At 45.1% G+C, this 25,410-nt stretch overlaps 2 protein-coding genes and 1 long non-coding RNA gene across 3 annotated transcripts; 2 read left to right on the top strand and 1 right to left on the bottom strand.

Annotated features, from left to right (window-relative positions):
• The first annotated feature begins 1,722 nt into the window (after positions 1 to 1,722).
• LOC133886072 (transcription factor WRKY45-1-like) lies at positions 1,723 to 3,554 on the top strand. The gene is made up of 3 exons (XM_062325802.1): positions 1,723 to 2,173; positions 2,301 to 2,414; positions 2,697 to 3,554. Exons 1-3 carry the CDS (start codon positions 1,869 to 1,871, stop codon positions 3,310 to 3,312), a joined length of 1,035 nt encoding a protein of 344 aa, XP_062181786.1. The 5' UTR covers positions 1,723 to 1,868; the 3' UTR covers positions 3,313 to 3,554.
• A 13,590-nt stretch (positions 3,555 to 17,144) lies between these two features.
• LOC133886073 (WRKY DNA-binding transcription factor 70-like) lies at positions 17,145 to 18,628 on the top strand. Its single transcript, XM_062325803.1, has 3 exons — positions 17,145 to 17,669; positions 17,792 to 17,896; positions 18,091 to 18,628. The coding sequence occupies exons 1-3, from the start codon at positions 17,308 to 17,310 to the stop codon at positions 18,503 to 18,505; spliced, it is 882 nt and encodes a 293-aa protein (XP_062181787.1). The 5' UTR covers positions 17,145 to 17,307; the 3' UTR covers positions 18,506 to 18,628.
• Positions 18,629 to 23,833: 5,205 nt separating this feature from the next.
• Positions 23,834 to 25,067, bottom strand: LOC133887166 (uncharacterized). The gene is made up of 3 exons (XR_009903528.1): positions 24,874 to 25,067; positions 24,516 to 24,658; positions 23,834 to 24,079 (listed from the first exon to the last, which is right to left on the bottom strand). It is a non-coding gene; the product is annotated as an uncharacterized LOC133887166 (long non-coding RNA).
• Positions 25,068 to 25,410: the final 343 nt, after the last annotated feature.

Raw genomic sequence — 25,410 nt, 5'->3', positions numbered from 1 at the left:
AGGGAGGCGAGGAGGCAGCATAGGCGACGGTGATGAGGATCGGGACGACGGGGCTTCGGAGACAAGGACATTGGCATTGGGGAGACAGCTAGGCTCCGAGGACGACGACATCGGGGAGGTAGTGGAATCGCGCATTAGTACCGGCTCATAGTGCGGCACTGAAGAATCAATACCGGTTTGTTCCAAGAACCGGCACTGATACTGAGGATGAGTGCTGATTTCTCAATCGCTGATCGAGCACGGGAAGGTATGAACCGGTATTGATACTTCATCAGTGCCAGTTCTATCCTAGGAGACACTGATGATCCGGTTCGAATGACTGTTTTTATTGCAGTGAACCGAGATATATTCAGAATAAAACTTGCAATAAGTATGAGGACTCGATCTAGCTCTGAAAATTATCAACACTTGTGTGAGCCTAGTATATCGTGAAGTACTGTGCCCACAAAATATCGCCATCATTTTCATTATTTTTATATCTCGTCCTAAAATTAAGTGAAGATATATGTGTTGGGCAACGTGAGGCACGAGTAATACGTCCCATCATTCAACGTCGACGTTGTCCATGGAAATCTAGTACAACTAGCTGGCCGAATGAGGAGAGCGGTTGCCTAAGCTTTGACTGTCGAGACGATCCACGAGGATGAGGTCATGAGTAGTCATGCCCAGCTCATACCTTTCCACTCGAAAGAAAAGAAGAGGAAGAAAGCATGGACGCTACACACATGTAGCTCGATCGCAAGGTCGCTGTCCTTACTCGGACAGACACATGGACCTTCGCCTTCCTCCAGACCATCACCCTCGTCAACGTGGAGGAGAAACAGACCTAGAGAGTGAACACCAGCAGAAGTAGCAGATGCAGGTGTGGACTAGACAGGTAGATTATTCCGCCGCGGCTGCTCTGATCTGATGGTTTCATTGATTCCATCTCGCGGCCCGATCGATCGAAGCTAACCGACAGTGGGGACGATCCGTATGCATGATGTGAATAGAGAGTAGGACTGTAGGAGTACTCTAGCTGACCTGGCTAGCTTACGTCATGGCCATGAGGTCACTAGCTGGGTTGCTCTGAAGTCTGGACCCCCAATGTCCATCGATGGTACTGCGTCCATAACACTCCTCGTGACTCACAAGGATCGGAGACCTCCATGCAGTTCGGTGGTCACTCCTCGTACACTGAGAAATATGCGATGCCACATCGGCATGATCTCTAAAAGTTTTTCTCACTTCAAAAGTACATTTAATTAGTAAAAGAAGTTGGGACTTTTATCTCATAAAAACAATGATGATTTTAAAACAGATTGAATAGCAAAAAAAAATTTAGGCTGGATTTAATAGTTACACTTCCAAAGTTGGAGAAGATTTCTTGCACACGTTCTAGAATATCTTATATTAATTTATTCAATAGACATCACGTGTATTGTATATGAATTTCAGGTAGTAGAATGAAACTAACTGTATATCGAAGTCCCATACAAAAAAGAAAAAAAAAACTATGTATGAAAGTGATATTGCATAGCATGTAGGAATACATTTTGTTTTAACATGAAATACAGCACATATATATAGGTCCACGTGAAACACGTACACAAGCTTGCTTGCACGTGGACCACCATTATAGGAGCATTCATCCAAGATCCCCGGGCTCACACGCAAAACTAGTTTGGAGGCATGCACGGTTCCATACCGTGAAAAGGTTGCGACGTGTGCGTGAGCGGCAGCTGGCCTTTATAAACAAGCGAGCTGCTATCTCGCACTAGAGCCATAACCACCAACGAAGAGAAGCCTGGCATCTTTAGAAGCAGCCGTCTAGCTACTAGCTAGATTAAGCACACACGAACTCCAGTCAGGTAGCGCGGCGGCCGGCGATGACGCTAGGGCGGGAGCGGGAGCGGGAGCTCGTGGCTCAGCTCCGCGAGCTGCTGTCGCCGTCTCCGAGTGCGAGATGCGGTGCAACAAGGCCGTCGACGGATCTTGTGGCCAAGCTGGCCGGCAGCGTTGACAAGTGCTCGGTTAAGACGGGGTCCGGCGGACTGCCGGACGCCAGCCCGGCGGCGTGCGGCGGGACGCTGCGCCGGCGGGGTGCCAAGAGAGCCCGGGGCGACAAGGCCAAGGACGAACAACACGATGCGCCGGCCGGACCAGACGCACGGCCTCATTGCAGAAAAAGGAGGTACTGAAATTTCTCGCTTCAAATTTATGAACCAATTAAGCAATATACATGATTTGTCCCTCAATTTCTTAGCTATATATAAATCGCACCCATGTATACTGGTTAATTTAGTCAATAAAATTGGCAGGAAGAATCAAGAACCAGGCAGTAGTACATCACTTGTAATATCAGTGCCCGATTTCGACGGGTACCAATGGAGGAAGTACGGTCAGAAGCAAATCCAAGGTGCCATGTATCCCAGGTAAATCATATATAATTCTCATATATAATCCATATATATAATAGATCGGTCTAAGTCATCGTATCCTCTCGATCTAGCTGGGTAGGATCTCTTTTGTCGGTCGTGATACACGTTGGCCACTTCTGTCGCATCGATCGCATGTAAAGACGAGTGGTCGATCGAGACAGTTAAGCTTGCAAAATTATTAGTGAAGCTGCCAATGTTTTTCAATTCCCAGATAAATAAATATTTCAAACTGCTCTGGGTTATTTGAATCACACGTGCGTATATGCGTGCGTGCAGGAGCTACTACAGGTGCACACGGAGCGCAGAGCAAGGCTGCCCCGCCAAACGAACGGTGCAGCGCAACGACGACGACGGCAGCGGCGGTAATGGAGCCCCAAAGTACACTGTGGTGTACACGGCGGAGCACTCCTGCAAGGCCAACGATTCCCTGGAGGCGCCGGTCATCCTCGAGACAACCGCCGTTGACGTCCTTGCTGCTAGTGCTAGCACCAAGCAGAGACCTGAAGATGATGGCGATAGTATTGCAGCAGCAGCAGCAGCAGCAGCATTCCTGCCGGCGGCTCGTCGTGATCTCGCGCTCGACGCTCTTGCGGTTGGATCGAGTCCTACTACCACCACTACCGCTACCGGGATTGAATCTCCGGCGATCTCGGACGTCACGTGGAGCAGTGCTAGCGAGCGCGTCGACAACGTCGACTACTGCGGGCCGTTCGCCGTCCATGACAGCTGGGCCCCGACACCGGCTGCGTCGTCGTTGCTCCAGGAGATTGAGGACATCACCGGACCAATCTGGTCACCGGTGCACATCGCCGCGGATGGTTGGGCGATCGACCAATACCTACAGCTCGTTAATGAGCCGAGCAACCATTTCTCAGCTGGCTCCTCTTTCTAGCTAGCTCGTTAATGAGGCCGGGGCTGACTGAGACTGCTGATCAAAATCCTCAAAATGCCAGGAGGTGGAGTACTGCGTAAAGACCAAGCAAGCTAGACAAAATACTTGTACTACCTATAGTAGTAGTACCATGCACTGGCTTCACTTTAATTTCATGCACCACACTCTCACGCGTTAACGTTGGCTTCCAAAACCAAGGCACGCGTCCCGTCGACTTCAATTCGATGGCCCGATTTTGTCCATGGCATCACCTCCTGTTGATTATAAAAAATGGCACTACTAAATTTTTTTAACACCGGATATTCCGGTGCTAAAGCTGTGGGATGGTTGGAATATCTGATGCGTAGAATAGGTTAGTGTGGTAATTTTGCAGAGATTCTTCTGAAAATTGGTCTGATGAGGTCTCCCGCACAAGCACCAGACCATCCGATGAGTTTAAGGCGTTTTTGAGAGAGTTTTAGAGCTCTTAGAAATTAGTGCGGTGTTTAGAAATTTTTCTCACCGGAACATCTGCCATTCAGTCTCAGAGTTGTAAGTTTCAGCACATCGGAACATCCGATGTTATTAACGGAACATCCGGTTAAATATTTAATCCAATCCCAGAGGTCGATGTTTTAAAATTTTGGATATTCCGGTCATATCAGAACATTTGATTAAAGAATCGGAACAACCGGTTAATTATTTTTGTTCAACCCGAGAACTCCATAGTTTGAACAAACGGATATTCCGGCCATATCGAAACTTCCAATGTTCTAATTGAAACTTCCGATTTTTTGGGTCAACCCGAGATGCCCATGTTTGGGAAAATTGGATTCTCTGACATGATCGGAACATCCGATCGGGGTAATTGGAACTTTCGATTCGAATCAGCTCAGGATTTTGGAAAGAGATTGAGTCGAATTTGAAATGTGTTTTGGTATATTACGACTCAAGACGGGTAAGACCATCCCTCCCTATAAATATAAAAGGACATAGCTGATTGAGATTATCCAACATTCAATCGAACAAATATAATTTACTTTTCTCTCGTATTTATCCTCTTTTTACCCCAGTTATCTTTTCTAATCTCCATTGCTCTCCGTTCTTGATCTTGACGATTAAGGACAAGCCACTGACCATCTATGCTCTGACGGGTCCCTCCCGAGTATGGGTGATGATGAAGGCCCAATGGTGCGATGCCATGACTGGGATTTCACATGTGCTGCTCATTGAATACTGTTGATCGGAACTTCTAATCATCCTGATCGCAACATCCGATCTGGGCTGGAAGTTTCGGTTTATTTTGCACAGAGATGCTTAGTGTTTGGTGTAACACTTTTTCGCGTCAACACCTCCGTGACATCACTTGCTTGCCGTGTGCAGCTTACATAAGCTAAATACCACTTGCAACAACCAAGTTGATGCATACATGCTACTGTCTCTCATCAGTTATGACACACTCTCTCTCTCTATATGTGTGTGTGGCGTATTAAAATTTTATCAAAATTTCATAAATTTTGGAGGAAAATGAAATATTTAATTTTAGAATTTTCTGTCACTGATATGTGAGACATATAGAGTAGAGGAAAAAACCAAAATTATGTGAATTTTGATCTTTTCGCCGATGAATGACAAAATTGTAAATTAAACGAAATTGAAATCATGATACCAACCGATGGAATAAAAATCTATTTACTCCCTACAAGAAAGGCACTTACCTGCGTCAATTAATTTCATCACTCCACTATGTACACGTCCTTGTTTTCTAGTGCACTCCATGATCTACACATGCATATGTACACCATGTGTCGTCTTTTCGGTTGGGGACACGCCCATATGTCTCAGTATGATCAGAAAAATGTTGAGGTAGTCCAAGTAACCCGTTTCAAAATCACTAACCTCTACTTAGAATCAAAGATGCATAATATAGCTCCTCCTATATATCTACTCTCGTTTTTCTTATGACCAGTGAAGTTCAGTGAACATCATTGTGATGAAAAGTATAGTACCAAAGGATGAGCATAAGTCTTATCCCATATATATATAAATATGATACCGAGCAAGATAGCAATTCATACACAATGAAAAGCTGCTGAGAAAGGTAAAAATAATTGCAGCAAACATCTCACTCAGGTGTAAAAGCTGGATACCAAAATAAGGCATATGAGAGTGAAATCCAACAAGTAATTGCTGCATAGAAGTGAAATAGATAGTATTGCTCTCAGATTTATACAACAATTGGCCCCAAGACTTAGAAGTCTTGCTCCCAAATTATTCTTCTAATATTATCATAGATTGGGCTATTAATGAGATCTCAACTAGCCAAAGAACTTGGACAACTAAATTGAATATGTTCTGGACAATGACTGATCTGAATTGATGGACAAGATTCACTAGCCAAACAGAACTATTTAGCCACACAGAAGTATGAAATCACACAGGAGGATGACAGGTCTAGACTATACAGAATAGAATTGCCCACTGCATCATCAGAACAAATGACAAAAATGCAAAATATATATATGCGTATCAGATTGTATTCAGTATACAACCGTGTCCATTCACATGTGTCTAGCTATGTTCATTTCAGGCAACAACAGAATCATGTCCAAAGGTTTGCAATAGCAGAAACACCAGATCAATATCCAGACCACAAGTTTTTCTAGCTATTGTACTCATCTAATAGCCCAATCTAAACCCATTCCATCATCACAGAGCATGCTATCAGAGGAGTGGAGGAGTACTCACAGCGAAAATTGATTGAAATCAAAATGAAAGTGGGCTAGGCACGGCTTGGAAGCCACTGACCCAGAAAATCTATCACCCACCGTCGCCGGCGGTGAGAGGAGATCGGAGATACAAAGCCCTTCACCGTACAGCCACCGCAATACGGTCGAGCCTAGACGCTGCAGCTCCGGCCACCAACCCTTTCTCTCCCAAATACCGCACCAGAGATATCACCCGAGGAACTCGGGCTCTAATCTTCCCGATGCAAATCCAGAGAGAGTTCACAGGGGAAGAGGAAAATTTTCAGATTCGTGTTCTGCACACAGAGAAAGGAAGGGAAAGATATAGCTGCCTTATCTTCAGTGCGAAGGACCGATGCATATCTCCTCAGCGAGATACTTGCGGCCGCCCAACAAACCGAGACCCCGGCGCTCCTGAAGACCAGCCGAGCCACCAGAGATCTCGGCAGAGGATTGCTCTCGCTGCCGCCGGCCTCTCCGCCCTCGAATACATCGCAGCCAGCCAGCCTCTCTCTCTTCCAACCCTAGACGCCGCTTAAAACTCACCCATGGTGGGCCTGGGCTAAAAACCCGACCAGGGCTCAAAGCAGGCAGCCCAGGAGCGGCCCAAGAGCACAAAACATTAAAACTTTTCCACAAATTTCAACACATTGATGGACCAACTAAATGGTCCACGGCAATTCTGATATTGTATTTGAAAAAACAAAGCTATTACTCATATGGTCATATTGTAATGATATTGTATTTAAAAAAAACAAATGCAGGTGGGCATGAGGAGCCAGAGGCCCATCACCATTGCCGCCGAGCAGAAGGAGGAAGCTAGGGGCCATTCCCATTCCCACCATCTCTCTTGACAGGATTCATCTTCATTCAACCGCATTCCCAACTCTTCTGCCTCCCAACGTCTCTTCCCCACCCTGCCCACCACCGCCATGTCGCCTCTTTGGTGCCTGTGAAACCCACCGGCCTTCCCTACCATAGCCACTCTATTCCCTGTGCCACGTTTCCATCTTCTTCCTCTCCCATGGAACACCCCACCCCCTGAGCCCTTCTTCCTCATCTCCAATGGCTTGCACTAAGTCTGCAACCATCGCCTGCTACCTCCAAACCCATTAGGACTCACCGCCACCACCGCTTCGCCTCCTAATTCATCGCTGCTTTTCGCCCCCACTGTCTCCAGCATGGAAAAAGAATCAGATTTTAAAAAAAATCGGAGGGCACCGATAAGAACCAAAATCAGAAATTTTCGATCTGATTTTGATCCAATTTCAAAAAAAATTGACCAAAATTTGAATAATTTTGGTCAAATTTGAATAACTTCGGCCGATAAACCAAATATTGGGGGTGACCAATAGAACCGAAAATCGACGAAAATCGACCGAATTTTTTTCCTTGCTCTCCGGTGCCCATCGTGACAACTTTGTCGCACCGCCGCCCTCTCATCGACTGGCCTCCTAGTGCTGGGTCACTGCTACTCCTAGCCTGCCTCTATGGTTAGCGCGAACATGAACCCTGAACCCGAGATCCTGATGAAATCCAAGTGAGTTAAATCATTTTGCAAGATTTAAATCACTTAACCTAACAAAAACAGATACATGTAAGGAAGAAGTCGAATTCACACCCCTAACTTGTTACCAACTTTGATCCTCACCTCCCCCCCCCCCCCAACTCAAAAACTAAAAATCATACACCCCTCAATTCTAAGTATCAGCCAAATTACCCCATGGACCATTTTAAAGTGGTTTCTAGGATGATTTTGCTAATGTGGCTCACATATGACAGTGGGCCTAACACGTCAGAGTCAACCTCACCTCTAGCATAGTTTTTCCTTCTCCCTCCTCTTTCCTCCAGGTCATTGGGGGCACGATTCTGGCCACTCCCTCTAGTCCTCACCGGAGCTCTCCCACGACAGCAGTCCATGAGCCACTGCATGCGACCGCTCTTGTATTGGATAAGGACGATGCCGATGACCTTGAAGCTTCCATTGGGGCTCATGCTCGGGTGCCGCTCGTCCTCTCCAAATCTAGATGATGACGACCTCTGCACACCGGCGGTTGCTTCATCTACGAGCACAGTAGGAAAAGGAGATGACTATATCTCCTCCTCATCAATCTATCTCTTGCTACTATGGTGCCGCCTTCCCAATTCATTCGGCTAGCCATTGTCCACTGTCGCTTTCTCCACCGGCCAGCCACGAGTACCATGACTGGTGGATGACCTCAGATCTCGGTGCTTATCCCTCCTCATTCCCCTTATCAATGTCGCCGGATGGCGCCATCACCCATGTATTTCCCCGCACAGGTGCCACCATCTGCAACCATGTCAACAGACCGCCTATGTCGGTACCAGCTAAGGCTGCTAGATTTGGCGTTGGTGAGGTGTGGATGACTGGGATCCAATGGCGTGTGGCGGGGACGGCTCCTCTGTTGGTTTTCGGCATGCAGAACCACGCGCCTCGACCAGCTCACGCTCCTGGAACACGCGAGCAATCAGCAAAATCCGACCACCCCAGCAACCAGTAGTACGTGCTGTGCTCGAGCATGCGTCCACCGAGTACGAGCTCGACCACGTGGTCGATCAGCTACTCGCGAGTCTCGAACTTCTTGGCGAGAAAACAAGGCTGGAACTTGACGATTTGACGAAAGCAAAACAGATCGATAATTTGGGGCAATTTTTTGACTCTATTAACTCACATCCTTTCTCTAACTTCCGTCGTACATCTCAGGACCCTAAGCTTGCCTATATAGCCCCGAGTACCACGCATACAGACTTCGACTCACCTATGACATGGACTCCATGCAAACTAGTATAACCGGCCATCACAAGTTATCCGACTTGTATCTGGACTCTGGATCATTTGCAACAACTAACACACGCAAGTATATGACTCGGACTTGATCGACTGTCATGTATTATGTGAACTTGTATACCTTCTATACGAGTATATATACGGCAACTGGCCAACCAATAACATCCTAGCTTTCTACGTGCATGCATTAACTTGCCTATACTAATACAATCTCTAGACGCCTACTATTGATCTTAACTGACCTAAATACACCAAAACAAAATTAATTCTAAAAATCATCTTCTTATTGTTGTTCTCTTCATGTACTCCAAAATGTTGACGTCTATCACTCATCTTTACCTAAGCTTCAATTGTCTTCTCGCCGGTGACACAACTTGGCGACGACCGAAACTCTGATGAGAGCTCAAGAACTTCCAATTGCTTAGGCTTTCTTGCGCCTAGTTTACCGTGGAGAAACCTGAAAAACAACACAAACACACGCAGAGCTTTGGCACTCGACTAACCCATCATATCCGGACGCCCGGAGCTTCTATGTGCTCTCGTTCTTTGTTTCTCCATCAACACCACCAGACCATACTTGCTTCAGGACGATTGAGTTTGCAACACAACCTCACCTTTCATGTTGCGCTGAACCCATGTATCCGTCTTCACCACCACAGAGGAGTCTTCGATGGCCACCACCATCACCGAGACACACTTAGAGGCTACCTTCTCCTATCCACCTTTTCCTTCAGGTCATCATGCTCGATAGCGTCCCAAACGCCTTGTGCATGCAGGAACACCTTCATCTTTATCGCCCATGTTGTGTAGTTGCTCCTCATGAGCATTGGATAGTGTAGCGACACCAGTGAACTCTCTTTCGTCAGTGCTCCTGACCAGACATCGTCACTGATGTTGATTTGCTATCTTTGTTATCTGTCGACCACGCACAATAGATTTCCTAGCTTCTCTGAGTATGTATCTCCCGAGTACTATTAGCTCGCCAAGTACTTTTTGAGTACTTGCAAACTTGCCGAATTGTTCACTGAGTAGTATCGAGTAGATCCGAGCTCGCCGAGTACTTAATTGAGTACTTCCGAGCTTCTCGATGAATTTCGGCTCTAATATTCACCTAGGCTCTAGTCCGTTCTCACCTTGCACCTGGAGTCTGCACCAGACACGCCTGGACTCCATCGAGTCCCCTGCCTGTGATTTCGCGCATTGACTTGTCCTCATGGACATGTCAGACCAAGACTCACTGAGTCCCATCAAGACATGAATCACCCTAGCTAGCCGTGTGCACACCAGTTGCCAACGCCCGATGACATGCGTCGCCCGTCCGACTTGGACTCCTCGCAAAAAATCAAACGCTATCGGTCTGTACGTGCCCAGCCCAAACGCTAGACTCCTGTACCGTCACAACTAGCCCGAAGCCATGATCCGATCTCTGCGAATCACCTCGCATCGTCCTTCCTCGACGATGCCATGCAGACGATGTCGCTGCTCCTCGATGTAGCACCGGCCTCACGATAGCGTCATCTTCTACATCTTGACATGCTCTAATACCAATTGTTGATTTTTAGCACCTAGGACCACGCGCCTCGACCAGCTCATGCTCCTGGACCACATGAGCGACTAGCAAAATCCAACCACCCCAGTGACCAGTAATACGTGTTGTGCTCGAGCATGTGTCCACCGAGTATGAGCTCGACCACGTGGTTGACCAGCTACTCATGAGTCGCAAACTTCCTAGCGAGAAAACAAGGCTGGAACTTGACGATTTGATGAAAGCAAAATAGATCGATAGTTTGGGGTTTTGACTCTATTAACTCACATCCTTTCTCTAACTTCCATCGTACATCTCAGGACCCCAAGCTCTGCTTATATGGCCCCGAGTACCACACATACAGACTCCAACTCGCCTACGACTTGGACTCCATGCAAACTAGTATAACTAGCCAACACAAGTAATCCAATTTGTTTTTGGACTCTGACTCGTTTGCAACAATTAACACACGCAAGCATACGACTTGGACTTGATTGGCTGCCGTGTATTCCATGAACTTATAAACCTTCTATACGAGTACGTATATAGCAACTAGCTAACCAATAACATTCTAGCTTTCTATGTGCATGCATCAACTTGCCTATACTAATACAATCTCTAGATGCCTACTATCGATCTTAACTTACCTAAACACACCAAAACAAGATTAATTCTAACATCCTCAGCAGCGGTGTAGTGCGGAGAGGTGGCGTCTGACAGGTGCGGCTTCCGGTGGAGGTGGGGAGATGTGGTGATGGACAGAGCACGAGGTGGTAAAGCAGGCAGTGGCGACCAAGGTCCGGTGAGACGGCCGTGATGGAGGGACAACTTGAGGTGGTCGTCAGAAGGTGGAGGAAGATGAACGAAGGAGAAGAAAAGGCATTAGAGGCTGACATGTGGGTCCTATATCTAGGTGGCTTTCGACATGTGGGGCTCACTGCCATGTAAGCTTAAACTAGCTTAGAAACCACTTTGAAATGACAGAGAGAGGGGTTGTATAAGATTTCTGGTTTTTAAGTTCAAATTCAAACTCGGTGACAAGTTTGTGTGGTGAATTGGACTTCTTCTTATATCTAATTAGTTAGGACACATTTGGATGCGAGAATCGGTTTCAATTTTGGATCAATTCTAGTGCCCCACGTTTATCGCCGCCAGCGCCGCTCGCTGACACCCTTGCACATGTCGACGCCCACCGTCGCTCACCGACATCCTCATACCCACCGCCGCTCGCCCTCTCTCTATCCCTCTGCCCGATGTGTCTCTCTCCCTGCCTCCCTCTTTCTCACGGGTTGCCAGAGCTCCCCAGATAAAGGCCACATCTCCCTTATCCTCTCCCCCTTCTCTCTACCAGGTGGGGCCCTGGGCTGGAAAAGCAAAATAGAATTATTGTTACACCATTAAATCGGCTGAAACACTTTAAAATGCATAATAAAAAGAATATATATAATTCCAATATTATGAACCAGTTGTGTTGGTTTTGTATTAACTTGCTCTACATGTCAAAATTACTAGTAACCATAAAATATTCACTGAAGATATCAAATCAGGACAATAGCAAATTAGTCAATTGCACCACCATCACCTCCTTTAAGAAACCGAATCCAGAGATAGCTAGCCAAGCTAAACGGTTTTCAAAAGCAATTCTGATTTATCAGAGAAATATTTCTAAGAAGAATCCGGAACCAAAATATTTAAAAAAAATCTGAATCCCTACCAAACTAGCCTTTAATGTATGTACGTGTATCATGATTGGTACTTCTTATATAGCGTAGCTAGGTGCATGAAACCAGCGACATTGACAAGTGAAAAATGCCACTCCCGGCCCGGCTCCCCTTTGTCCAGGTGAATTCGATTATTTATGCTTTTCTTTTGAGAAAACGCCCCTAGATAGCTAGGTAGCTAAATGATATATACGACCCTCGATCTGGTCCAACAATAGACACACACAAATATAGCATACGTACGGCAGGAAAAGTTGAAAGTCTCACCTCCCCGCTCGTGCTCGATGGAATGTCGCGTGGTCATGCATGCGCTCACACTGTGAAATGGACGCTCACTATTTCTTTTGTATATATATAGCTCGATTTACAACTCCAGCATCACGTACATGTGCCAATTAAGCTCTTGGTGCCCATTCGATTGTACTCTCTCTCTATATAACTAAGAAAAGTGCTTGCTGACCATAGAGGCATTGCCGTCGTCCAAGTTCTGCACGTAGCTGACGGAGTCGTACCTAAAGTCCTGCGCGGCGAGCGGGCGCCCGTCGCGGCCGAGGAGGCGGCCGGCGCGCCCGGGTTCGGCGACCTCATCGTCGCTCATCCCGAGCCCCCGTATGGACCTCGAATTTTTGGGTGATGGATGAAACCGGTTGGTTTTGAGCCAGCTATATATAGCAAACAGTCAGTATACGTCGGAGGAGGGTTCAATATTTTCACATATCATGTTCAGTTCCCTTTGCAATCTAAACTTGAGAAATGTTTGGTTGTCATGTAGGAGTGTGTGTGTATATATACACACCATAGAATCATCAATAATAGGCTTGAAATTAAATCAACTGGTCAACTGGTTTTGATAATAGTTCAGACGACAATTATTGTATGATAAACTGTTACTATCCGCGATCAACACTCAAGCATATCTATCAATCGAGGTCTCTTGTTGACGATTTCGAATGAGTTCAGAGGTAGCACAGCATAGTTTGGGGAGGAAGGAGGACGACAGGAGAGTTCAAAGCCGTGTTCATTTATTCATTCTAGAAGGGTGCAGTGTTTAATTATTGTATGATAAAGTTGGTGTTCTGATGTCCAGTCTTTGATTTGGTTTGTGGAAAATCATGTAAAAAGCTAGCCACTGATGTTGGTCGGCACGAACAAACAAATGTCGTAGTATCACTAATACGCTCCCAATATAGATCTAAGTCCACAGTTTGTTCTTTAATTATTCTGAAATTAATTCTTCACTCCAATTAAGAAATAACGCACTTGGAAAACTAAGCAATACACTGTGATCGATACATACAATTTTTCAATTGTCATCGCTATGTCGCCGGCAACGTGGACTAGCAAACATTTCTCTAAATAGTGGCAATGAATTTGTAGGCGCTGATGATCGAGGTCGTGAAAGAGACTTTAAGATATAACATCATATATCATTGACGTGGGACTTTTGAGCTTACGCAACATGCTTGAGGTGACGAACTTGTAGTGACATGAGTTTTGCTTCCGTCAGTTATGGTGGTATACATACACTTGATGGACATGCAGAATAATTATTTCCATGCAGCTTGATATATTAGGCATGCATGTTGTAGTGCAATCTATTGCACCTCCTAATATGTAGAAAATTTTGTTTGATAGGTAATATGTAGCACTTGGATCTGCAGTATGTGGAGAAACTCTTGTACGTAACAAGGAATTATGGCTAACAAGTTCCCTATACCAGTCGCATGGGTCAAAGTTATGTCGCGATCCATGACCCTGATGGCGTCCCAGGTCGGTCGTCGCTGGTTAAGAGAAGGGAAGCAAATTTTATATGATTTTTCTATAAAAGACTTTCATGATGTTTTGATCCAACCATATATCATTTAATCTAATGACTGGGCTGAAAAAAAGAGAAATAAAGAGGATACGTGTCATCACAGGAAAAAAAACTTTTTTATAAAATCCGTTTTTATATTGCTTCCACATGGAGAAGAGGCCGGGAGGAGAAAAACCAGCTCATTCGATGGCAACACAGTAATCGAAGGCCAGTGTTGGCACAAATTTGGGGCAACACTTATAATATTAATCTGAATGGATGCAGACTTCCGTGTATGCGTAGGCAAGGCGCCCAAAAAATCAGCAGCCGCAACAATGCGACGTTGATGTCCTGCAGATACAACAGTACTCGAACAGTAATCCGTGAATGAACAGGAAGACCGCAGGCTGAGCCGAGCCTTTGACGTCGACGCGCGTTCAACACGACGCGATGAACAGCAGCGACGGCGTGCAGTCGATCGGGAGGAAGGAGAATAAACTAGAACAACACTAAACCTAGATGCAAAAAGGAAAAGAGGGAAAAAGCGATTTTGATGGATTGGCTCCTGCGTTTGTGAATCGGTCGTGCTATGGATCTATATAAGGGGCTGGTCTGTGTCTATTCCTATTTAAATTGGCTGCAAATTGTATTCGAATCGATTTCTAAAAATAAATATGGTCCTTCTTACCTATAATATAGGTCCTATCAAATTTTGCTATCAACGGCTAGCTAGACGATACCGTAACATGAAGCTTGTAAGTTGTAACGAGATGTGGCCTGGCATCAGGGTATACAATTGGGTTCAAGTCATCCGCGATCCAACCTTATAATTCTGTTACTAAGGGTTGTTTGGTTTGTGGCCGATGGAAATCATATCAAACTTTGGCATGCTCGTAGTATTTGGCCGGCGTTTGGTTAGATGCCATCTTTTGGCGCGATTGAAAAAATTTGTCACGCCAATGCACAGTAAACATGAGAGCGCAGACAACCTGTGGGCAAGCGAATCGCCGCCAAAATTTGGTAGCGCTGCTAGTGCTGCATGCATGCACTCTGTTGCTGAGGGGGCAACAGCTCTACAGCTGCATATTTTCCAAAACTATATGATTAACGATTTTCGAACAATAATATCTCTTAAATGGTATATCTAAATTATGATCTGTTTGTATTATTATATTCTTACAATTAAATCTATAAAATAAGACCTCACTTGAATATATTTATGATATGTGTGTCTCACATATCATACCAACAACCGCAACCAATTTTGGTAAGGCTGTGAACCAAACGTCATTTTTTTCACCCCATGCTTGGTGTTACCATCGAATTGGTAAGGCTACAAACCAAATATCATTTTTTTCACTCATGATTTGGTATTGCCCATGTTTTGATAATACCAAGATCTGGTAAAGCTCACGAGGGATATGAACCAAACAGATCCTCAACTTGAGTTCGGCTTCCTTCCTCTTCCTCCTCTAGGACAAGATTTGGTGGTTTGAGAATCCAAAATTTCAGAGAAAAAAATTCAAATTTGAAACTGGTACAGTTTTTGTTTTTTTGTTTTTGGTAATTTTGTGTGCGGGCGCATGTCAGGGGTGTTGGAATGAGATTCTAGAAGTGAATTGGAAAAGGTAAAAGAAAAAGGTCAGGTGAGAACTGAACATGACTACTTACTGGGGCTCTTTTACGGTACCTCTTACCCAAGAGAGGTAAGAGGAGTAATGAATTCTAGCCATCGATTATCAAGGTCATTTTAGAGAAAAGGAAGGTTAGTTTGCTATATGTGGTCAAAGAAAAAAATGAAATGTTCTAAATCAGTGCAACAGTATTAATCAACAATCAATTCCGTATGTAGATTTCTATTTAAGGTACCGTATGTATGTACACATACGTTACTGTATTCAATATATAGAGTTTTATTAGACAAAGTCTAGATGGGCATATGTGGTGGGTATAAATTCAAATTAACTTGGTGTTTAAATAAGATATGTATGGTTTTACTATAGATTAAATAAACAAAACCAGATGTATTTCCTTTATAGTCTCAATATTGTGATTTCATATTTTAATTCGAAATTTATTAGAATAATTTAATAGTTTATTGTACTATTAAATTTGAAATACTCATTATTGAGGACTTAGATGTGTATGACAGTAAAATGTAGAAATCACTAAAAAAAATAGATGAGTATGGTGTATAATACTATAGCAAGTGGTATTATTGTTGTCACTAACTACCATATTAAGAGCCATGCTATTAATAACATACACAGAAAATATTCTTCTTTCCTTATTTACTCTGTGATAATTGATATTAATAGCCTTTGCGTGGTATCGTATGACCTATTATCTCACATGGGGTAAGAGAGATATCAACCATTAGATCAACTAAAATGGACGGTTCATATCTACTTAGGTGTACTTAAAAAAATCCCTACTCACTGACGACTAGACTTGTTTATTTTGGAGCAGGGGTACCTGGTAAACACAAACGAAGTTTGAATTACGATGAAAATAAACCGATTAATCCTTGTGCCAGGTTAACTTAGCTGACGCTGACTGCAGAATCTAACCTCTTCCCAATCACTCATCTCTTACTAATAGAAGACTTTTACAGTACACCTAAATGAGTGTATACCGTCCATTTTCTTCATTCGGTGGTTTAGATTAGCCCAATAATACTCTATCGTCCATCAGTATCATGAGTATCATTAAAGAGTATCATGGGTATCATAAAGGTAGAATTGGAAAAAAAAACAATGATAAACTTGTAAATTATATGTTTAATTAGGGAAGATCAAAATATTAGTTTATTCTTCGGATAAGCTTTCACTTATTCTGTTCATTTCATTTATTAGGGTTTTCACCCTCCGTCGGTCGGTCGATGATGGATAGCGAAGGTCCGAAGTTCGGTCAGTCAATGACGTAATTACCCTAAAGGTATCAAGATAATTACAATAATACCTACTAAAATAGACGGTTGGATTATAACAATGATACTCTCCATCATCTAGTATCATGGTGTACTGTAAAGGTTCTCTACTAACAACACACGACCAACCTATTGGAGGTAGGTGCCAAATCAAGAGTCCTCCCTAGGCCTTATCGATTTCCATGTGCTGGATCTACTCCTGCATACGTATGCATGCACAGCTGATTATATTCGTGCCCAAGTTGATCGTTAATTATGTTGCATAACGCGGTACCACTCCATATATAAGTACAACAGATTAGGAGTAACCTTATCGCCATAGCCAGACAATTAGCTTCCTTCTCGATCCATCCCACAGCTGCTAGGAATTGAGAACCTGCAGTTAAGGAAACTAGCTTCCCTAATTTGTTCACAACTTCAGTCTTCAGATACAAGAGCTAGCAAGAAATTAGCAGAGCAAGATATATAATTAGAGAGCCAAGGAGAAGAGATGAAGAACCACCACCACCACAACAGATATCTTCCTCAACCTTCACCTTCTGATCACACCTCTCTTGCCTGCGACCACCGATCGGCGATGAAGGAGATCACCAGGGAGATGTCGCTGGTGACGCAGCTCCGAGCCATCGTCCTTCCTGCGCTGCAGGCGGACGAACGCTCCGAGCTTGTGGCCCAGATGTTCCAGAGCATATTGGATTGCTCCAGCAAGGCCATAGCCGAGCTGTGGCTTCATCAGTCAGAAAATCGAGCTGATGATGTGCTGGTGGATGACAGGAAGAGGGTAAGGAGTATTTCTGATGACTGCAGCAGCAAGGAGGAGGACGCTAAACCCTATCATCCGCACAAGAGAAGGTATCAAAAAGCCTGGTAAATTCGTTTGAGTGAAACTACTGCTTCTGTTCAGAATGCTTCTATATTTCTGTATGTTATTAAGCTTTCTATTGACTCGTTTCTCCGCAAACGATTTTTAACAGGAGATCTTCTGACTCAGTGTCACTTGAAACGCCCGTTCCACATTACGATGGTCACCAATGGAGGAAATATGGGCAGAAGAACATCAGTAAAGCAAAACACCCAAGGCAAATTTCTCCTTCTTGATGAGAATTAAAAGATGCCTAGTTCCTCTTAGGTGTTCTCGTTTTTTATGTAACAATTTGTATGCACACAACTATATATGTGTCATTCCAATGGTGTATGTGTCCTGTATCAGTCTTTAAGGGAAGTTAATTGATGCAAATTTGCACTAAATTGTACTATCATTAATTCCATACAGGAGCTACTACAGATGCACCTACAGACAGGAACAAGACTGCAAAGCAGCAAAGACGGTCCAGCAACAAGATGACAGCATTATTGGTGCTGATCATTCCGTCATGTACACGGTCGTGTACCACGGCCAGCATACTTGCAAGGACAAAAATGGTGTTGATTCAGGCCCCGATGACTCTGGAACAATTACCCCAAGCAGCAGCGATCTTGTATGCATCGACAGCCAATCCAGCATCGCGGCCAATTGTTCAGATCCCTATGACCATCAGACGTCCCTAGATGGTAATAAGCTGCTAGACAAATCTGCAGATTTGATCACAAAGAACATGTCTGAGACATTCGACATGTCTGCGTTTGCACTCTTGGATTTGGACAGTTGGGAGTTGGACGCAATCCTAAGATTTGGAGCTGACAATTAAGATATTGACGAACAAGCTAGTGATCAATTGATAATTTGATATGTTATGAAGAGAGAAAATAAAGTATATCTCATCCGAAGCCTTGTCTAGGGGCGAAAATATCATTTAGCCAGAATGTCTATATAGTATGTCAGTTTTGTGTGTTTGTACCAAGAAGTTATGAATGATAGAAAAAAGGTCTATTTTACAACCATCAACTATGAGAATTTTTACAGTACCTTATACTCCAACAAGAATTAAGAGTATAAATTAGATCTGATCGGCAATAAATAAGTATATTTCCTTCCAAACAAGTAAAAAAAACCCTTGAATCACGCTCACGTCCCAACAAATGTTGATCTATCTAATTACACTAGCAACTGCATACGTATTTCACACACGTAGAATCAATTCACGATATAGCAATTTGAAGAAGTAAAAGAATATAACATAATAAAAGAGATATTTGTATACACTCTGTAGGCGCACTCTCTCCAGAAAGCCGGTGTTGTAGGTGAAGTATGGGAGGCGGCGGACCCTCTCTGGAGAAACCCGCAGTGAATGTATGGAAGACAAATAATATGAGATAAAATGTATTTTTGGAATGTATGAAAGATAAATATTGAACGTCTAGTTATAAAAGGCAAATAATATGAGATTAAATGTATTTTTAGAAGCAGAAATGAGAAGAATATTTGTACGGTGACCGTTTGATCAACTCGGATGAACAGCGGAGATCATCCAATTCTATCATAACTTGTGCGTTTTTATAGCAGTATAGATGTGTTTCTCGGCCATGTTGGAAAGTCGTGGTGAAAAATCAATGACGACATGTGAATATATGAAAGATAGTGCGCTTTAAATCATCAATCCTTCCACACTTCGTATACAATTGATCGATCGAACTTAGTCCTTGCAGTTGCAGGTTGTTTCTCTGCTTCGATTATCTTCTTCTTGATTATATAAACAATCTCTTAACTATGTTTAACCTTTCATGGCTTGGAGCTTCACTTCCGATGCAGCAGGATAAAATAAATAGTTGTAAAGAAGATCGAACTAGCAAACAAAGCACACGTGATGCTCAACAACTGCATTGATCCGTCCATGCAACAAGAACTAATAATATATGTGTAGACCTTGCGCCTAGAGGTAGACCTTGGCCCTGGTCCCGTGGTCTTTAGGTTAGGCCTCTTAAGAACTAATAATATATGTGTGCAAGAACGTGGATACATGAGAAGATGATTAAGGGCCGTTCAGAATGAATTATCCCATGATTAAGGTGTGAGCTGCAGAGAAGGCAGAAAGAACAGCCAGGTTTCCGTGACCGAGAGAGGAGGGAGATTGACATGCAATCACAGATCTATCTTAAGCCAGTTTACTGTTCCGCCATTCACAGAATGATACTTCTGTTGGCCCTCGGCGGCACCCAGGACCACGCGCACTACCAGTTCACTCTTTCGACTACGTGATTGACCAGTCATACGACCAAGCGAGCGAGTAGTACTTGCTCGACCAGCAAGTCCGACCACATGAGCGACCAACAAGACGTGCTATGCTCGACCAGCTTCCGACCAGTACCACACGCGAGCACGGGAGCTTCCAGTACGTGCACGACCATACAATTCGCCGAGTACGTGCTCAACCACCCTGTCCAACTTGGTGAGCGTCACGACCACTCAAACAACCCAACGAGAAGCAATACGGATGATCCGTCAACCTGAACTCGACGGGGGAACAGAATAACAGACAAAATTTTCGAGGCCACGACAGCTTAACCTTTTCTTCTCTTCTATTTCTTTCAAAGTCTAGATCCAAGATCCGAGCTTACTGAGTATTTAACTGAGTACTTCGAGCTTTCCTCAACCCAATCATATATCTGAACTCTCCGAATATCTAACCAGGTACTTTGAGCTTTCCACGATTCGATACATCGAGGAGATCTGAGCTCGCCGAGTACTTAACTGAGTACATCGAACTTTTTTCCCGATGCATCTAAACTCCTATTAAATGCTCTTGCTTATATAGGCTTTGAGTATATGACCGGCTAGACATACAAGCCATCGTCTCCGACTTGTATAGGATCTGGACTCCTTACACCTGCACGTGCACTTTGCCATACAAATATGCAGACTTCGACTCGAACTCTATGACCTAGACACATGCAAATATACGACTCGGACTTGATCGGCTGCCGTGTATCCCGCGGACTCGTAGATCTTCTATACGAGTACGTATACGGCAACTGACCAACCAAAACTATCCTAACTTTCTATGTGCATGCATCTGACTTGCCTGTACTAAATACTTAACTTACCTAAAGACACCAAAACAAGATTAATTTCGAACAACTTCCTCATATTTGGTGACGGAGTTAAAAAAAAATACCAATCGATCTGATCCATTGCATTACCATGATTGAACAGTCCATAAAGATTGATGGGTACCGTACCAGAGCTCTCAACTATAGGTCGTTTTTTTTAACCAAGAGCAGGTTTTGTGCCACCCTCGATCCATTCCAGCAGGAATTGATATGCATGACATGGTGCCACATGAATCCTAATTAGCATCAGAAAAACTATAAACAGAATATTTTTCACCCCACTAGCTATTCCCACATGCTGTAAGATTCTTTCTATCACAAAGTTCCATAGAGATCAGCAAAAAGACAATGCGGCAATTCTCATTATTTTTCTTATTTTCTAAATTAGAACCTATGGAGGTAGTAGCAATTTTTCAGCTTACTTATCAACCTTCCTTTTCTCTACTATAAATGTAAATCGATAAGCCTTAACTTGTCTCACCTGATAGGAATCAGTGCATGGGATACCTTCTTACTCATATCATTGTGTACTGGATTTGGCATATTAGTACTACTTAATCTGGAAAACATATGTTAGCAGTAGTGTCATGCACTCATGCTTATGTAACACAGCTAGTTGGCAAGCAAATAATAGTATTTAATTATTTAGTAGTGCTTACTATATGGGTGATTAAAAAGTACTCATTCTGTCCATCTCTATAAGGCATATTTTAACTTGAAAAAGTCAAACTTTGTAAACTTTGATCAACAATTAGTCAAAGTGTGTGTGTTGGTGATCAAAATATACTCTCGAAGGCCTTTTCAAATCAAAATACGTCTTAGGGGTATGATGACCCTCACTACCGGAGACAGCTTCTTTGCCGAGTGCCTCAGGCACTCGGCAAAGGACGATATACACTCGGCAAAGGCTTTGCCGAGTGCTACACTCGGCAAAGGGCGCTCGGTAAAAAGTTTGTCGGCAAAGACCTCTTTGCCGAGTGCAATTTATCGGGCACTCGGCAAAGGCTTTGCCGAGCGCTAAGCTGACACTCGGCAAAGGTGGCGTCTGTGCCGAGTGCCACCTGGAGGACACTCGGCAAAGGTGGCGTCTGTGCCGAGTGCCACCTGGAGGACACTCGGCAAACAGGCCATCTTTGCCGAGTGCCTGGACCGTGGCTCTCGGCAAAGCATGTTGTCAATTTGCCGAGTGTCATGGCCATTGCACTCGGCAAAGTGACTGAAAACAGCCTTTTTTATTTGTTTTTGACATCCCATCCAAACAAACAGATATATATATAACAAACATCACCAACATCACATATATATCATCAACAGCACATATATATCACCAACACCACATATATATCACCAACACCACATAGTAGATAAGTTCACTCCCCTCCTCAGATTAGCTGCATACCCATCAGGGAACATTAACGTCTGGATCCATTCTAGTACTTCCCTCTTTTGGGGCTTGCTCAAGACAAAATCGGCCTTAGGCCTTCTCCATGTCTTGCCGCGACTAGGAGGCTTCATATGTTGGTTTGGTCTATCGCATATCGTTGCCAGATCCACTCTAGCCTTAACGTTGTCCTTTGACTTGTCAGGAATGTCCATGATTGTTGCCCAAAGTGCCTCGGCAACATTCTTTTCAGTGTGCATTACATCAATGTTGTGTGGAAGGAGAAGGTCATCAAAATAGGGGAGCCGAGTCAAGCCCGACTTATGAGTCCACATATGTTGCTCACCATATCCCACAAAACCACCTTCTGGATTGACCTCGAGACCATCTATCTGTTCACGAACCGTGGCACCAGTCATTATCAGTGGTGCAGGGTCTGTCACTACGACACCTTTCGTAAAGTTCTTGATGTCTCGTCTAAATGCATGGTCAAGAGGGAGGAATTGCCGATGTTTGTCGAACGATGAATACTTGCCACCCTTCTGCAACCAAATGAACCTCAGACCTTCCTTGCATACTGGGCATGGGAACTTCCCGTGAACACACCAGGCGCAGAATATCCCATACGCCAGGAAGTCATGCAGGGAGTAGTGGTACCAAACATGCATTTTGAAGTTTTTCTTTGTAGCTCGATCGTATGTCCATACCCCTTCCTCCCAAGCACGGACCAATTCATCAATCACAGGCTCCATGAACACACCCATATTATTCCCCGGGTGTCCAGGAATTATCAACGACAAGAATACGTTCTGTCGTTGAAAGCATATGCTGGGGGGGGGAGATTGAGGGGGATAACGAACACGGGCCAACATGTGTATGGGGCAGCCATCATTCCATAAGGATTGAACCCATCTGTTGCCAGCGCAACACGTACATTACGAGCCTCTTTAGCTTTCTCATGATGAATGCCATCAAAGTGGGTCCATGCTTCACCATCGGATGCATGTACCATCCTGTCAGGATTGTATCGTTTGCCATTTTTGTGCCATGTCATCTGTTTCGCGGATTCCTCGGTCATGTATAGCCGTTGGATCCTCGGTATGAACGGAAGGTGCCGTAGGATTGTCACGGGAATGTCAATCTGCCTCTTCTGGCCATCACCAGAATCTACCTCCAGGAACCTAGATGATTTACACTTTGGACATTACTTTGCTTCCACGTATTCTTTCCTAAATAGGACGCACCCCTTCGGGCAAGCATGTATCTGCTCATACGGCATCTTAAGTGCATGAAGGAGTTTCTGTGACTCGTGCATGCTCTTTGGCAGAAGGTGACCCTCCGGAAGCAGGCTGCCAATAACTGTCAACATACCATCGAAGGCGTCTCGACTCAGGCTATACTGGGACTTTAACGCCATTATGCGTCCAATGGCATCCAGTTGAGAAACCTTTGTCTGGCCGTGAAGGGGTTTCTGTGCCGCGGCAAACATGTCGTAGAACGCCTTTGCGGTTGCCTCTGGCTCCTCCTCCGTACGGCCTTCAGCGAACTGTGCCTCGTGATAGTCATTTAACATGTTTGCTACCCCAGCATCAGCATCATAATCCTCGACGCGTGGTCTCACCACTTCCTCTCTCATACGATCGGCTTCACCATGGTAGACCCACCGGGTATAGTCTGCCGTAAATCCATTCTTCCAAAGATGTTCCCCCATGACCTTCTTCGTTTGTCTTTTCCTGTTTGCACATTTGCTGCAGGGACAGCAAATTTTACTCGCTCCTTTAGCAGCCACGCCAAATGCCCGTTCCAAGAAAGCATCGGTCTTGTCGATCCATTCATTGGTGACCTGACCCTGACTTGCGCGGCCCGTGTACATCCACTCACGGTCCTCCATCCTCTAACATATATAGCGGCGAGTAATATAAACATCAATTGCATCTACACGACATTCCTACTATCTAATAGGTGAGGATAGGTCCTAATCCCACGCGAGGATCCGTAGATGAGGTTAGTTTCCATGCTCTACTCCTATTCGAGACAGAATTTCGGCAGCACCTCCCCGCTGTTCTCCAAATACACGTCCTGCTAGGGAGAGTGTGTATCCGGAGAACAACAGGGAGATGATGCCGAAACTCTATCTCGGATCGGAGCAGACCATGGAAACTAACCCCACCTACGCATCCGCGGGCTGTCCAAAAAACGTGGACAATTCGAAACAGATACGGTTTTAGATATGGAAATATCTGCATATTTCCAACCGTATCTCTTTCGAACGGGAGACGCCTAACTGGGTTACGTGATCTACGACCATGATACGGAAAGAGGGGTTATACCTAGGGTGGCGGTGGAGTCAGGCTAGCGGGGCCGTGGCGGGTCGGTGCAGTGGCGAGGCGACGCGGTGCAGGCAGACCCGCAGCGGCAAGGAAGGCGATCGGGGTCGCCGAGGTACTCCGGCGCCGCTCCGACTGGCTCTTCTCTGCAAAAAAAGAAACATAAAACTGTCAATACAAAATTTCGGCAGCACCTCCCCTGCACGGTGAGGTTTCCAAAACCTGCAAGAAAACCAACGGCACGATGGCCGACATGCACATATATATGAACGGCACGATGGCCGACATGCACAAGTAATACCACCACTACAAATACCGCAACTACTAGTAATACTACGACGACGACGACGGTATGGCATACCTAGTGGGCGTCGTAGGGCAGCGGTGGTGAAGGGGCCAGGGCGCCGGTGGACAAGGCGTCGGGGACGTGGCAACGGCGGCCGGGGCGCCTCCTCCTCCTCCTCCTTCTTCTTCCTCCTTCCTCCTTCTTCCTCCTCCTCCTTCTCTTCCTCCTTCTTCCTCCTCTCCTCCTCCTCCTCTCTTTCTCCTCCTGCTCCGGCGGCGCGGCGCTGGCCCGGGGGCGGCTGGCGCGGGCGCGGGCGCCACGGGCGCGGGCGCGGCCGGCGCGGGCGCGGCCGCAGGCGCCGCGGGCGCGGGCGGCGCCGGCGCGGGCGGCGCTGGCGCGGGGTGGGCTGGCGCGGGCGCGGGGGCAGGGGCGGCTGGCGCGGGCACGGGCGGCGGCGGGGCGTGTGTGCGTGCGTGCGGTGCGTGGGCCGGGGGTTAAATCCCCCCTTTGCCGAGTGCCCCCGATCTGGCACTCGGCAAAGAGGGGTTTTCTTAAAAAAAAATTAAAAATCTTTGCCGAGTGCCCCCGATCTGGCACTCGGCAAAGAGGGGT

The sequence above is a fragment of the Phragmites australis genome, chromosome 12, assembly GCF_958298935.1.
Source record: "Phragmites australis chromosome 12, lpPhrAust1.1, whole genome shotgun sequence".
NCBI lineage: Eukaryota > Viridiplantae > Streptophyta > Magnoliopsida > Poales > Poaceae > Phragmites > Phragmites australis.
This window is presented reverse-complemented; position numbering and strand designations above follow the sequence as displayed.

Excerpts from the sequence above, each read along its gene's own strand:
- LOC133886073 (XM_062325803.1), top strand. The coding sequence starts at position 17,308 with ATGAAGAACCACCACCACCACAACAGATATCTTCCTCAACCTTCACCT. Across the intron at positions 17,670-17,791 it reads TATCATCCGCACAAGAGAAG|GAGATCTTCTGACTCAGTGT; the intron begins GTATCAAAAAGC and ends GATTTTTAACAG. Across the intron at positions 17,897-18,090 it reads AGTAAAGCAAAACACCCAAG|GAGCTACTACAGATGCACCT; the intron begins GCAAATTTCTCC and ends AATTCCATACAG.
- LOC133886072 (XM_062325802.1), top strand. The coding sequence starts at position 1,869 with ATGACGCTAGGGCGGGAGCGGGAGCGGGAGCTCGTGGCTCAGCTCCGC. Across the intron at positions 2,174-2,300 it reads CCTCATTGCAGAAAAAGGAG|GAAGAATCAAGAACCAGGCA; the intron begins GTACTGAAATTT and ends TAAAATTGGCAG. Across the intron at positions 2,415-2,696 it reads CAAGGTGCCATGTATCCCAG|GAGCTACTACAGGTGCACAC; the intron begins GTAAATCATATA and ends GCGTGCGTGCAG.